The sequence below is a fragment of the Rousettus aegyptiacus genome, unplaced genomic scaffold (genome assembly GCF_014176215.1).
Source record: "Rousettus aegyptiacus isolate mRouAeg1 unplaced genomic scaffold, mRouAeg1.p scaffold_m13_p_14, whole genome shotgun sequence".
Lineage (NCBI taxonomy): Eukaryota > Metazoa > Chordata > Mammalia > Chiroptera > Pteropodidae > Rousettus > Rousettus aegyptiacus.
The window spans coordinates 14,169,031-14,183,104 of record NW_023416289.1 but is presented as its reverse complement, the minus strand read 5'-3'; the positions used below and the strand labels follow the sequence as shown (position 1 = coordinate 14,183,104).

General features: G+C 54.7%; 1 protein-coding gene across 1 annotated transcript; it reads left to right on the top strand.

Moving 5' to 3' along the window:
• Window positions 1–123: 123 nt before the first annotated feature.
• PLEKHG4 (pleckstrin homology and RhoGEF domain containing G4) lies at window positions 124–14,008 on the top strand. Its single transcript, XM_036231476.1, has 23 exons — window positions 124–3,376; window positions 3,803–3,852; window positions 5,073–5,735; window positions 5,896–5,991; window positions 6,066–6,189; window positions 6,289–6,382; window positions 6,467–6,541; window positions 6,628–6,744; window positions 6,914–7,012; window positions 7,106–7,254; window positions 7,416–7,554; window positions 7,649–7,765; window positions 9,195–9,377; window positions 9,591–10,093; window positions 10,169–10,415; window positions 11,142–11,231; window positions 11,315–11,536; window positions 11,629–11,799; window positions 11,874–12,051; window positions 12,469–12,585; window positions 12,727–12,963; window positions 13,051–13,166; window positions 13,318–14,008. Exons 3-23 carry the CDS (start codon window positions 5,267–5,269, stop codon window positions 13,321–13,323), a joined length of 3,549 nt encoding a protein of 1,182 aa, XP_036087369.1. The 5' UTR covers window positions 124–3,376; window positions 3,803–3,852; window positions 5,073–5,266; the 3' UTR covers window positions 13,324–14,008.
• The last annotated feature ends 66 nt before the right edge of the window (window positions 14,009–14,074 follow it).

Genomic DNA, 14,074 nt, shown 5'->3' with positions numbered 1-14,074 from the left:
TGTCCATGTGTCTCGGGGTCCTAGGGGCAGGGAGTGGAAACGAAGGCATCTGGTAAGGGAAGTGGAAACTTCCAGCTGCCTGGCCCAGAGCTTCCAGGATAGAGATTGAACAGGGGATTCTGGAAAGGACCATTCATTTGGCCCTCCTTCCCTCCCTCCTCTTCTGTGCTTTCCCAATATTGTCTCCTTTCATGGGACTACAGGGGCAGTCCAGGAGATCACTGTATGGGCACAGGGTCACAGAACTGGGAGTGCACAAAATGGGGAAGCCCAGCCTAGGAAACCTCAGAGGTCAGGTGCCATGGTGCCCAAAGATGCAGCCACCACACACTGAGACAAATGAACAGAAGCTTTCTCTGCACATGGCAGGTGGGAGGGCAATCTCAAGGGAACTGGTTACTCTGAGTGTTTAAGATACAAAGGGGGTAGTGTAGGGTCCAGAAACATTTAGGGATAGCAATCCCTGGAAACAGTCCCAGATTTAATTAACGCTGTGTCCGAAGGATTTTTTTTTAAAAATAGACATCTATCTTTACTAAAATATAATACACATACTATAAAATTCACCCATTTAAAATGTACAGTTCAGAGGTTTTTAAATATAGTCAGAGTTGTGCAACCCTCAGCACAATCTTAAATTTAGAACATTTTTATCATCTCCCAAGGAAACTTTGTACCCATTACCAGTCACTCCTCACCCTCCGCCTGGTCCTATGTAATCATTAACCTACCTTCAGTCTCTATTGATCTGGAGGACTCAACACACTTTGAAGATTACAAATTTAGTCACATTTTCTATGTTATACATAGGGAAAGTGTGATGAGCAGGGTGATTTAGGCTTTGTCCTCAAGTTGTTTACAGTTGACAGTCATAAGTCTTAGTAGTTAACAGTCCCAGCTGTCACTCACCAGGTATGTCATCTTAGACATTTTACATATTCTGAGTCTTAGTGTCCTTATCTCTAAAATGGGCTAACAATCATACTTCATAAAGTTGCTATTAGGATTAAATGATAAAATGAGAAAAATCTAATATAGAACCTGGCCCACAGGAGAGGATCACAAATAGTTGTCATTATTGGTCTTAGACTATAAGGCAAAGAGTACTGAAAGTGCTATGGGGCCTTGAGGCAATCTGGGACAGCTATGGGAGGAGTGGGGTGTGTGTGTAGGAGCTCAGACAATACAGTCAAACTTGGTGGTGGTGGGGGGGGTGCATTCCAGGTAGAAAGAACAGCATAAACAAAGGATGCCTATAGCACGCATGATGAAAAGCAAGGAGCAGTAGGCGATATAGTTGGGAGGGACCAGCCAGGGACATAAAGGCTTGGATGGGGAGACTGTGAAGAGTTTTATGGGTAGCAGCAGAGAGCTGGCCTGAAAGAATTGAGATCTGGGAGTGGTTTGGGCAGTAATGTGCTTTGGAGAGCTGGAATATAGCTGTTTTTTAGGTGGAAGATGTGTGAAACCCTGGATAGAGGATGGATTGGTAGGAGAAACTAGAGAAGACCTGTTTGGAGGCTGCTCCAGCAGCCCAGGGACCTGAAGAGGCTGGTGCTAGAGAGGACAGGCAGCCATTCTTAGACTTTTGTGTCAGAGTCAATGGGGAGCTTGTCAAACATGCAGATTCCTGGGCCTGCCCCGAAGGCTCTGATTCAGCAGGTTTATGGGGCCCATAAATCTATAATCTTAACCAGCTCCTCAGAGGGAGGTGGCCCACTGACTCCATCCTTCGAGACTTACTATAATCCAGGTTGCAGAAATTGAATCCACAGAATCAGGCAACTGATGGTGTAGGCGAGGGGGTGCAGCGGGGCTCCTGGCCCTAGGGCTGGGTAACTAAGAATAGTGGACTGCTGGGTCAGAGGCCAGCAGCCTTGGGGAAGAAAGCAGGTGAGCGCAGCGCAGGGGAGGCAGGCATCTGGGATGTGTAGGAGAGCGAGCAAGTCAAGACCTTATCCACAGGTCATCACCTGACTGGGCATGATGGTAGAAATGGACTTCAGTGCCACATGAGCTTTATCTAGGCCTTGAAGGAGGAAGGATTTTGATCTGGGGAGATGGGGGTGGGCATTCTAGGTAGAGGAGAGCTAAGACTTGTAATCAGATGAGTTTTCCAGACCAGTCAGTATAGGAGCCTGAAAGGAAGGCTGTGATGCATTTGGATGGACTTGAATGCCACACTAAGGAGTTTAGAGCTTATTTGGGCCAAAGGTGAGAGAAGTCTGGAAGGTTTGGGGTATATGTCACCCTCACTGTCTGGGGCAGTACTGAAGAGGGTATGCGAGATTTGAGGTGGAGTGAGGGCAATGACTATAGGTCTCTTATTACTAGGCCCACTGAGGCACAGAGCTCCCATTTTATTTTTGATTTATTTATATTGGTAAAGAATGGGAGGCTGAGGGAAGGTGAGAGGAGGTTGGGGAAGGGGCAGTGGAGAAAAGCTCATCCTCATTTTATGATCTCAGTGGAAAAGGCTGCTATGAAATTCTGCTGCCAGGAGAGCCACAAAGATGGGCCCCATGAGTCACTCATTGTTCAGTCCTGCAAGCTCAGCCCACAGAGCCTGCTGTGGTCAGCAGCCCAGGCTGGCTCCAAGCCCAGCCCCCAGTGTTCCCCACTAGGCCTCAGTCTGTCCCCATTTCTATCTGTATCTTTGCCATCCTGGGGCCATGCATCCTGCAGCTCTGTGCTTCTGTGCCCTTTCCAGGCTGAACCTCTGAATCTGTCTCCATTTGTGACTTTGGTTTATATCTGGCTTGTGGATGGGGAGCCTCAGGAGGCTAGGGGTAGTATGACCAGGCTCAGGGACCCCCCCCCCCCTCTTCTTGCAAAGCATTTATTATTGCTGGAAGTACAGAAGTGGACAACACACAGTCTCTGTTTTCATAAAGCTTACATTGCATATTCTGTGAGGAGTGAATAAACCAAGGCCTGGCCCTGCCCCTGAATCTCTGTCTGCCTGTGCCCAGGGGTGCTGGGGTCAGCTTATAGCCTGTGGCTTGAGGCCTCTTGTTTACCTCTGGCATTGGAGAGAGATGTGTGCCTGCCAACAGGTTCCCCCAGCTATTAGGGCTCCTAGGGGGGCCTGCCTGGTGGGTGAGAGTGGGCAGATAGTGGGCAGAAGAAGGGGAGGGAGGGAGCAGGAGACAGTGACTCAGTGGGGTGGCTCTGGGACAGCTGGAGAGGGAGCGAAGATTGATCCTGATGCTCACTGATGCTCAAACAGCGTGGGAAGAGAGGACCCACTGGCAGTTAGGGATGGAGCAGGACAACTCCCAAGGTTCCTCTCCTGCAGCCAGATCAGCTCACTAAGAAGGCTCCTTGGTAGCTGAGAATCTGGCCTCTGGGTGCTGATGTGGCAGCTGGGAGGAGGGTAGATTGCTGTTGTTCCCACTTGCCTGCTTCTAATGCTCAGGTTTCCTCCTCCGGCAGCCTCCCTAGGCTCATTAAGGAGGTGACTCCTTTAGAGTTAGGGAAGACATTACAACCAGGAACCAAGGGTCAGCATGTTTTGGGACACTGCCTTCTTCTGGCCACGTAGCCTACCTTCTTACAATATTCCCACAAATTTTAGGAAGTGTCCATGTAACCCAAAGGGACCTAATGCCTCAGAACTGGGAAGGATCTCACAGGTCAACTATCGAAGTGACTTTCACCAGTTGAGGATCCCCTGAGGGTGAAATGAGAGGGAGAGCACCAACTTGGCCCAAGTGCTGGCACACTTTATAGGGTCTTCCCTAGTCCTCATGGCAATTCCAAGAGAAAGGAAAGACTTTTTTTTTTTTTTTTCATTTTACAGATGATTAGGATGAGGCTCAGAGAACTGAATTGCTGGAACTCAACCAGCAGGTAAGTGGGGGAGCAGGCCTGGGTTAGTATCCCTCTGGCTCCAGGACTGGATCTCAGTCCTAGCCTCCTTGGCTGGACTTTGTGGGGAGCGAGTGTTGGCTGAGGAAGGGGTGTATGCTGAAAGCAGTGCCAGGAAAGCAAGGGAGTGGAGGTTCTGGGGCTGGTGGTTTGGTGGATTCTGGAAGACTTGGGTCAGCTCCCACCTCAGAGGCCTTCCTGCTCTCCAGCCCAGACAACAGCCCCCCATCCCATCACTGGGATCACAAAAGATGTCTCTTGGTGCTTGGGCTGGGGCCTGGAGGAAACATGGGGGCTGTAATGGAGGGGCTCCTCCCTTCCACTCTCTATGAAGGCACCCCAAGCAGTTGGTCTAGGCTAGGGTGTCTCTCTCTCTAAGGACCTTTTGGGACCTTGGGTCCACACATTTCTTCTCCTGGCTGAGAGGAATGAGTGTGCCCTCCTTGTTTTACTAAGGGAGGCTAGGGGAGTATACTGCCTGCATTCAAGAACAGAAGCCCATCATCCCCATCCCCAGGCGGACCCACACACTCACTCACTCTCGCGCACCTACAGCACCTTCCCCAGAAGGGACTGCTTCTTGGGGAGTTGGGCACGGAGCGGGTAAGGCGGACTGGCCAGCCGTTGGTCGCCGCCCCTATTGGCAAACCGAGAGGCCGAGTCAAAGTCAGCGGGGCGCTGGAGGTGTGGATGGAGCCGAGCTGTTGGGATCCAGGGGAAGGAGGGGATGGCGGACAGAAGGCGCAGCACCTGGCCGAGCCTGAGCGCTGTCAGGGCGGCCCCGGCCGCTGCTGTCGGGCCTAGCTGGAGTGGCTGTAGCTCCGTCCTCCGACCCCCAGGGGGCGGCGCGTCCTCCGCCTCTCTGCGTTTCCGCCCCTGCGGCCAGGAGGCGGCGCCCGCGGACGCCCGGCGGCGCGCTGTACCCGCCGTCGAGGTTCCGCTGTTGTGGGGTTTTGGCTGTGCGGCCTCCCTGGCTTCGCTGATCCCTGCGGCGCGTCCCGGAGCCAGGGTGGGGGGTGAGTGTGACCAGTGGATGAGAGAGAAGGCACGCGAGCCCCTGGGGCGAGGCAAAGGCCCGGCTGGGAGGGCTGGAACGTGAGCACATGGCAGCGCCCACCGACACAAGCCTGCAATCCGGGGAAAGTGCGCATCCGAGGGCCCACGTGAATGCGGACACCCCTGCCTTTCTCCCCTCTCTTCAGGCATGAGCTACGGCAGCGTCTGTGGGCACCCAAACTGGCACCTACTTCAGCCTAGTGCCTTCTGCCTGCGTTACTGGCTGAGTGCTACCAGACCAATTTCAACCCATTTCCTGGATGATCTGAGGCCTCATTTCACACCGAGGCCCTAGCCCCTCTCCCGCTTGCTCTGAGCAAGCCCACCCTTTAAGGAGGAGATGATGGAAGGGTCCCCAGACTCACAGGGCCATGCTATGGATTGGAGGTTTGCTGTGTGCAGTTTCGGAGATGCCTGGGATGAGGAGGTTAAGAACCCCAGTCCTCCAAGACCATCAGCAGGGGCAGCCCAGGGTGACCCGTTACAGGGCAGCCTTCTGCCTGGGGAGCTTCAATCACCCCCAGGTCAGAAAGCTGCAGATGGGTCAGGGGATGACCAGAGGGGCACATTAGGAGGTTCTTCGGACAAATCAGAGGAACCAGTGCCCTCTGAAGAGGAGACCCTCCTATGCCCAGTGTCCTCCCATCTCAGCCTGGCACCGGGTGAGAGTGCCAGCCGAGGGGGAGGCTTGGCAAGAGACCCAGTTCCAGGCAAGGTAGTGTCAGCTGGTTTGGGTTCTGGGGTGTTGGACAGTGACCCTGTGGACTTCGGTGACCCTTTATTTGAGACATCAGAGCTGCTGGAAGCAGGTAAGGAAGGCTGGGCAGGAATGTCTTGGGAGTGGGAGTGTCTAGAGGGGGTTGCTGAGACGGGGAAGGCTATGACCCTATTCGGGCTGAAGTCTAGGTCTGAGGAAGGGATCTCTGGGTAGGTGGCCCAATACAGACCCAAGCCATTTCCCTTCCCAAGACCCCAGTGGATCCAGCCTCCCTAAGCCCGCTGACTACCTCCTGGCCCAAGACCTCACCTGGGAGCTGCTAGCCAGTGGCATGGCTGCCCTGCCAGGTAGCAGGAGGGACCAGAGGCAGTGGAGGTGGGGTGACTTGATTGGGCAGATGTTCACTGCCCTCTGCCTACAGGGACTCGGGATGTAGATGGTCGGGCAGTGCTGCTTCTGTGTGCTCATAGCCCGGCCTGGCTTCTCCCCAAGTGCAGCAGCCATGAACTGATCCGCCTTCTGCTCTACCTGCGAAGTATCCCCAGGTGGTGTTGGTGGGAGGGAGTGCGGGGGAGGGATGGAGCCTGAGCTAGGAGATGGCAGGGCCTGGAAAGTAGATCCTGAACTGAAGTCTGCCCTTTTAGGTCTGAAGTACAGGCCTTGGGACTGACTGTGCTGGTGGACGCCCGAATTTGTCCCCCAAACTCTTCTCTCTTCTGGGGGCTCAGCAAGTTGCAAGTGAGTATAGAACTGTAGCTCCTTCCCTGCAACCATTCCTTTCGTGTAGGGTTGGGGTCAGAGCTGAGCTCAGATTCCTTGCAGGAAATAGCCCCAGGGTCAGTGCACCAGGTGTTGCTAGTGGGAAAAATGCCTGAGGAGGTGCATTCAGGGCTGCAGGTACTAAGGCATGTTGGCCAGGGGTGGAGGTGGGGCACTTCCCCCCACCCCCCAGTCCCAGGTCACAACACTTTCTTTTCCTGCAGTTAGAACAGTTGCCCTCTCATCAGAGCATCCTGACCCACATCTCCACCTCTGGATTACCCACTTCATTGGGAGGAGGCCTGCCTTACTGCCATCAGGCCTGGTTGGACTTCCGGATGGTTAGTGTACTGGATAGGGCAGAGGGTGGGAAGGCAGGCAACCTAGCCAGCAGAGGAACCTCTTCTGGGCTAGCTTGAGCAGTGCAGAGCTAGCTGCAGTAGCCTGGAATCTAGGATGCCTGGGACCAGCTCTGTGCACTGTTCTGGTCATGCCTGTCCCTACTCACAGCGTCTGGAAGCCCTGCAACAGAGCTGCCAGGTGATTTGTGCCCTGCTCCAGGGGGCCATTGAGAGCATGAAGGCTGTGCCTCAGCCCATGGAGTCTGGGGTGAGTGTCCCCTTCTGACTCCTCCTCAAATGCTCCCTGTTTCCCTCCTTTTCTCCCATGCCCACCTCCGCTATCTATTGCCTTTAATCATAGGAAGTCAGTCGGCTGCTACGGCAGGCACGGGTCCTTATGCAACATGTGCTAGACTCTCCACGGCTGGCATGGCTACAATGCCAGGGGGCCTTGGAGCTGGCATGGCTGAAACAGAAGGGCCCAGAGCTGACCCAGAGCCCAGATTACAGGTAGGTGCAAGCCCAGCTCCCAGGTCTTGCCCCAGAACCCCATATCCCATGCCAATGACTCAGCTGGCTGGCTCAGAGCCAGCTAGAATTGTGGTCCCAGGACAGGGTGGAGTGGAGTGAGGCAACTGGCAGGGGCCCTAAGATCATGTACCCTGCACTAGGCCTGCGGTGGACAAGGTTGATGAGCTATATGGCCGTGTGGATGGGCTGTTGCATCAACTGACCCTGCAGTGTAACCGGCGAGTACAGGCACTGGAGTTGGTCCAGACGCTAGAGGCCCAGGAGGGCATGCTGCACCAGGTGGGAACTACCTGCCCAGATGAGTCCCACCCCTAATCTCAGCCATGGCCCTCACTCCACAGCAGCTGTCCTTTCCTTGTTTGTGCTCTTTTAGATTGAAGTTTGGCTACAGCAGGTGGGCTGGCCAGCACTGGAGGAACCAAGGGAGCCCTCACTGGATATTCTGCTCCAGGCCCAAGGCCCTTTTCGGGAGCTGGACCGGATTGCCCAGGTGAGTTCAGTCACTCGTTCGTTCTGTAGGTCTTGGGGCACTTTGCCAGAGACTAAGAATACAGAGTAGATGAAAGCAAATCTATCCTTTGCTCTCTTGGGATTTACAGTCCAGTAGAAAAGTTGTAATAAAAGGTTCAAAATTATATATGTGTTTGCAGACTGAGGCAAAGCTCTGGAGAGAAGCAGTGCAGGTGGTTTTACCTGATTGTATAATAAAGACCTGACCCAGAAGGGGTGTTCTCAGCAAGCTTTCTTGAGTTAGTGACTTTTGAGCTGAGAGCTGCCCAGGTTAACCAGGCAGAAGAGGACTGGAGATATGAGACATTCTAGGCTGAGGGAACAAACAGCATGTGTAGAGGTCCTGTGGCAGGAGGGTGCACGACTTGCCTGAAGAACTGGAAGAAGGAGAATGAGGGTGAAATGCAGAGCAGAAGAGGGAGGGAGAGCGGGCAAGATGAGGTAAAGCGAGGCTGAAAAAGTGGTCAGTGGCCAGATCACTGGGCCCTATAACAGTGCACAATTTAAGCAGGAAAGGCATGTAGTCAGATCCATGTTCTAGGAAGATTACCTTAAATTCTGGGTAGACAGTGACTTCGAGGATAGACATGGAGAGTTCATTGAAGAGGCCGTTACTGGGGTCCAGGTTGGAAATGGTTGCTCTGGCCAGGATGATAGCAGAGGGGATGGATTTGAGAACTTGATGGGATTCGATGGTAGACATATATGAAAGGGTAAAAGGGAGAGGGAGGTTATAGGAATGAAAGGGTGCTGTACCATGAGAGAGGGACCAGGAAACAAGGACTTTCTGGGGGAAGGGCATTTGTGAATCCAGGCTTGGTATGCTTTGGAGATAACCATTGAGGAATGAGAAGAATAACCATGGGGTTCGGGCCTAGAGCTCAGAGGAGAGATCTGGCTGCAGAGGCTCACTTGGTGGATGCTGGGAGTGTGGATGACGTTTGAAGTGTGGTCACACAAGATTGCCTGGGGAGAGAGAGTGGACCGTCTTCGGGAGCTCCAGTGTTTAATGGCCTGGGTGAGGGTCGGGGAACAGATAGAGGAACCACTGGAGAAGCACAAGGAGAGTCAGGAAAGTGGGAAGGGGTCGGGAACTTGGAGCCAGAAAGGGTTGAATGTTGCTGAGCAGCAGAATCAGAAGAGGCTTGAGAAGTGCAAGGATGGGGCCAGAAATGGGGTCGGAGTGGGCTGATGAGTTGAAGAAGCCATGATAGTGAGAATAAACAATTCTTCCAGGAAGTATGACTGTGGAAAGGGGCTCAGAGACTGAGGGGAATGGGTGAGGGGTGGAGGGAAGGTCATTAATCACAGGAGAGACTTGACAATGACGTGTAGATGTCAGTAGAGGAGACCTGGGCTTGGGAACTAGATCACCAGGCCTGGCCACTAAGCCTATTCTCTGTCTCCAGGAGCAGCTTAGGCGAGGAGAGAAATTTCTTCAGCCCCTGGCTGGCTGGGAAGCAGTTGAACTGGGCCCCCATGGGGCCCGCTTTCTGGCCCTGCAAGCCCAGCTGACTAAATTCTCTAGGGCTTTGGCCCAGCGGCGGCAGCGGCTGACAGATGCCGAGATGCTGTTGCGGCTCTTTAAGCAGGTAGGTGAGGGGCCCCGTCCCTGGCTTTGGGTGGTCACTGGGGCCAGAGGGGTGCCTGTCCAGCTCCACAACAGCCTGAGCTCTTCCTGGATGTCCTGCCTATTCTCTCTCCTTGTCTTCAGCCTGGGGGCCAACGCCCAATGGGGGTGGGGTAAAAGTTTGGCAGTCTCTGTGGGATCGTCTTCATGCGTGTGTGTGGCCTTGATGTTGCAGGCGTCGACATGGGCTGAGGAGGGGCAGCGGGTTTTGGCAGAGCTGGAGCAGGAGCGCCCAGCAGTCGTGCTGCAACGGCTGCAGCTGCACTGGACCAAGCACCCTGACTTGCCTCCTGCTCACTTCAGAAAAATGTGGGCTCTGGCCACGGGGCTGGGTTCCGAAGGCATCCGCCAGGAGTGCCGCTGTGCCTGGACACAATGCCAGGACACCTGGCTGGCGCTGGACCAGAAGCTAGAGGCTGCACTGAAGCCACCACCAACTGGCAGCACAGCTAGCCTGTGTGTCAGCCAGGTCCCAGCTACACCTACCATTCCTCCCCTGAGAAAGGCCTACAGCCTTGATCGGAATCTGGGGCAGAGTCTCAGAGAGCCTGCCCACCATGGCCACCATGCGGCCATTATGGCTACCTGCCATGGACCAGAGGCTGGATGTGGTGCTCTGCCAGAGTCCTCCCCAGCCATGCCTCCACCAGGCAGCTCTGACCCTAGGAGCCTCAACAGGTAAAGGCCATGGGCAAGGCAGGGAGAGTGGTGACAGGGCACATGTCTAGAGTCCTGACTCTACCTACCTGGTAGGCTCCAGCTGGTGCTGGCAGAGATGGTGGCGACAGAACGGGAATATGTCCGTGCCCTTGACTATATCATGGAGAACTACTTCCCTGAACTGGATCGCCCCGATGTGCCCCAGGGCCTCCGCGGCCAGCGCGCCCACCTCTTTGGCAACCTGGAGAAGCTGCGGGACTTCCACTACCATTTCTTCCTGCGTGAGCTAGAGGCTTGCACGCGACACCCACCTCGGGTGGCCTATGCCTTCCTACGCCATGTAAGCCCCACAGGCCCCACAAGCCCCACAGCCCTGGGCTGATTCTGCCATACTCAACAAAGAGCTGTTGGGTACATGCTTGGTGCCAGTCCCTGTACTGGATATAGCTATGAGGGAGACCAACAGGGCCTGCCCCTCAAAGTACTCACAGTTAAGTAGAAGAGACATAAAAGTGATTATAGTTAGGGCTAAGAGGAAAATAAGCAGGATAGATAGATGATTGTGAGTTACTGGTTGGCAAAGGTTTCCTTTTTAGATGGAGCAGTTAGGCCTCTTTGAGAAGCTGCTGTTTGAGCTGAGGCCAGAGGGAGGGGATGGAGTCAGGACATTCCATCAGAGGAAAGAGCAAGTGCAAAGCCTGTGGCAGAAAACAGGCCCGTTGGTCAAGGTAGGGACAGGTCAGGGTGGCTGCCTGTAGTGAGCAGAGGAGTAGTCCAAGTTGAGGTGCAACCAGTGCATGTTCTCAGAGCTGCAGGGAGCAAAGTTGCGTGCAGGACTTCTTCCTCAGAAGGCCTGTGGCCAACACCCTTCTGCATAGTGCCTGTTCTTACCAGATCAACCCTCATTCAAAGCAGGGCACATTGACTCTGTCAGGTGAGGGGTGGCTCCCTGGGAGCCACCTGTTGGCATTTTGGTCCTCTCAAGCTGAGAGTGGTCTGGCCCAGGCAGGGTCAGCCTTCAGGAACTGGCCCCCTTGCACTGGCGCTGAACTGCGTGTCCCCACAGAGGGTGCAGTTTGGGATGTATGCGCTGTACAGCAAGAATAAACCTCGTTCCGATGCCCTGATGACCAGCTATGGTCACGCCTTCTTCAAGGTAGGTGAGCCTGAGACTGTAGAGGTAGGGGGGAAGGCGGGAGTACCCTGAAGCCGCCTGATGGTATCCAGCCCACCTGGCAGGACAAGCAGCAGGTGCTGGGGGACCACCTGGACTTGGCCTCCTACCTGCTGAAGCCTATCCAGCGCATGAGCAAGTACGCACTGCTGCTGCAGGAGCTGGCGCGGGCCTGCGGGGGGCCCATGCAGGAGCTGAGTGCCCTGCGGGCTGCCCAGAGCCTTGTGCGTTTCCAGCTGCGACACGGCAATGACCTGCTGGCCATGGACGCCATCCAGGGCTGTGACGTGAGTCATTCCAGGCCGTGGTGCGCAGGTGTGGTGGATGTGATGGGAGGGGGCAGAAGAGGCTGGGCACCCACTGGGCCCCAATTTGGTAGGTTAATCTCAAGGAACAGGGGCAGCTGGTGCGACAAGATGAGTTCACAGTACGCACTGGGCGCCACAAGTCCCTGCGCCGCGTTTTCCTCTTTGAGGAGCTGCTGCTTTTCAGCAAGCCTCGCAGAGGACCTACAGGCATCGACACATTTGCCTACAAGCGCTCCTTCAAGGTAGGTCCACCTGACCCCACCCTGTGTCCCCTTGTCCCCCAATGCCTCACCACACCTCTCTCCTGGCCACACAGATGGCGGACCTTGGCCTTACTGAGTGCTGTGAGGATAACAACCTGCGCTTTGAGATCTGGTTCCGCCGTCGCAAGGCCAGGGATACCTTTGTGCTGCAGGCTGCCAGCTTGGCCACCAAGCAGGCTTGGACGGCTGACATCTCCCGCCTGCTCTGGAAGCAGGCTGTCCACAACAAGGGTGGGTCCTTGCCCCTGCCTCACACCATACTTCTCTTCCTGGAGAGTTTATGATGTCCCATGGGAGCCCAAGGAGGGTTCAAGGACCTGGAAATACTTAGGAAGTGGGGAGGAGGTGCAGCAGCAGCCAGTGTAGGGGAAAGAACTTCAGAGTTAGGCCGTCTTGCTGTCATCATCTCTGATTGTGAACACAGTATTAATGTCTGCGTATCAGAGGCTTTGTCTCTAAAAGAGGAATAACAGCTGCCCACAGGATTGTTGGAAGGAGCCTAGCAGCACAAAGGCTCAGTGCAAGGGTTCATTTATCTGTTGGAAAAGGGTATAGAGGAAAGACTTGGTGGGGGTGGGGGGTGTAGATAGAGTCCGAGGTCTAGGCTGATGTTGAGAAGGGCCCTAGCTATGCTCACTCTTCACCCAGAGGTGCGCATGGCTGAGATGACATCCATGGGTGTGGGGAACAAAACCTTCCGGGACATCGCCCCCAATGAGGAAGCCATCAATGACCGCACCATCAACTACGTTTTAAAGTGCCGAGGTATTGGGCAGGCTGTGGGGGTGGCAGTGAGGAAAGTTGTGCGGGAGGCAGTGTGGATCTCTGGCAGCTCTGATCTGCGCTCCCCTCAGGACTGTGGCCCAGTTGGGCTCTCATCTGTCCCAACCTGACCCTCTTATGCAGATGTTCGCTCTCGGGCCTCCATTGCTGCGGTTCCGTGTGACTATGACAGCCCCTACTTGGGGACCTCAAGCTCCCTTCCTGCCGACCCTGCCTCTTGCTCTGTACTGGGGTCCCTCAACCTGCACCTGTACAGAGATCCGGCTCTTCTGGGTCTCCACTGGCCCCTGTATTCTACCAGCTTACCAGAGGAAGCAGCATTGGAGGCTGAAATGGAGCTGGGGAGCCAGCCATCTTTAAGTAGGTCTGGGCTTAGCCAGAGGCAGGAGGGTATAGCTTGGCATCTGGGCTATCCCTGCTGACAGCTCACTCAGTCTCCTTCCCTAGCCCCTGAGGACTCAGAAGTCTCATCCCAGTGCCCATCAGCCAGTGGCTCCAGTGGATCTGACAGCAGCTTTGTGACAGGGCAGGCCCTGGGCAGAGGCCTTGAGGACTTGTCCTATGTGAGTGCCATTTTGCCCCATACCCATCAGCCCTCCCCCAGCCCAGTCTTTAGATGGAAGTGGGGGTGGGTGGGCCATAGCCATTCCCTAGGGCCTCCACTTGGACCTTGAGCTGGGGAAATAGTCATTCATGCCTAGCTTGGTACCACAGGTCTGAGCCCCAGGCTCGAAGGTGAGCAGCTTGTAGCTCCAAAGAACATCATCTCTCTCTGGATCTACTATGACAAAGGCATGGCTGGCACCTGGCCTACTTCCAGCCTACATACACTGCTCTATTGACTACCCTTTCCATGTATATGCCCATTGGACAGGCCAGCAGAGGCCTCTCAAGGGCAGTCTGATGCAGAGGCTGAATGGGCACCCTAATCATGGGCTCCTGGCCTGGCGTCCCCTTCTTCTGTCCCCTCTCTGGCTCCCACCCCATTCGTAGGTTAGGATTAGGCTAGAGCAGAGGGTGGGTGTTCCCATGTTCTAGAGCGGTGGGGCAACAAGTGGCTCCAAACAGTGACTGCACCGCCGCACCTCTCAGGAGGAACTCAGCTGGGTCCCAAGCAGCTGCTTCCCAACCCCTGGTTTCAAAGCCCAGCTCCTCAAACTGAGGGGCAAGCCCACCCCAATTGGGCCCTTATTCTTGCCTGCCTTGGCTCCCCAGCCTCAGCCTTTTCTTACCTGGGTCAGTTTGGTTATATTGACTCAATGCCTTTTGAATAGCTTTCAGTTTGACTTATTGTTTAAAATTATTTCACTGGTTGTCAGGTCCTTGGCATTTCAGAGAGGGAGTCCAGGCCCTTGACTTGTGATTACTCTTTATTTGTTTACAATAAAAAATAGATTGATACACACCCTTGGATGGGCACATGCATTCTGGGGACATCTCGGTTCAAATGAGCCTTGGCGGCTGGAGATAC

Coding starts and splice junctions, on each gene's coding strand:
- PLEKHG4 (XM_036231476.1), top strand. CDS start 5,267: ATGATGGAAGGGTCCCCAGACTCACAGGGCCATGCTATGGATTGGAGG. Junction 7,013..7,105: donor CTCAGCCCATGGAGTCTGGG/GTGAGTGTCCCC, acceptor CTTTAATCATAG/GAAGTCAGTCGGCTGCTACG. Junction 7,255..7,415: donor ACCCAGAGCCCAGATTACAG/GTAGGTGCAAGC, acceptor ACCCTGCACTAG/GCCTGCGGTGGACAAGGTTG.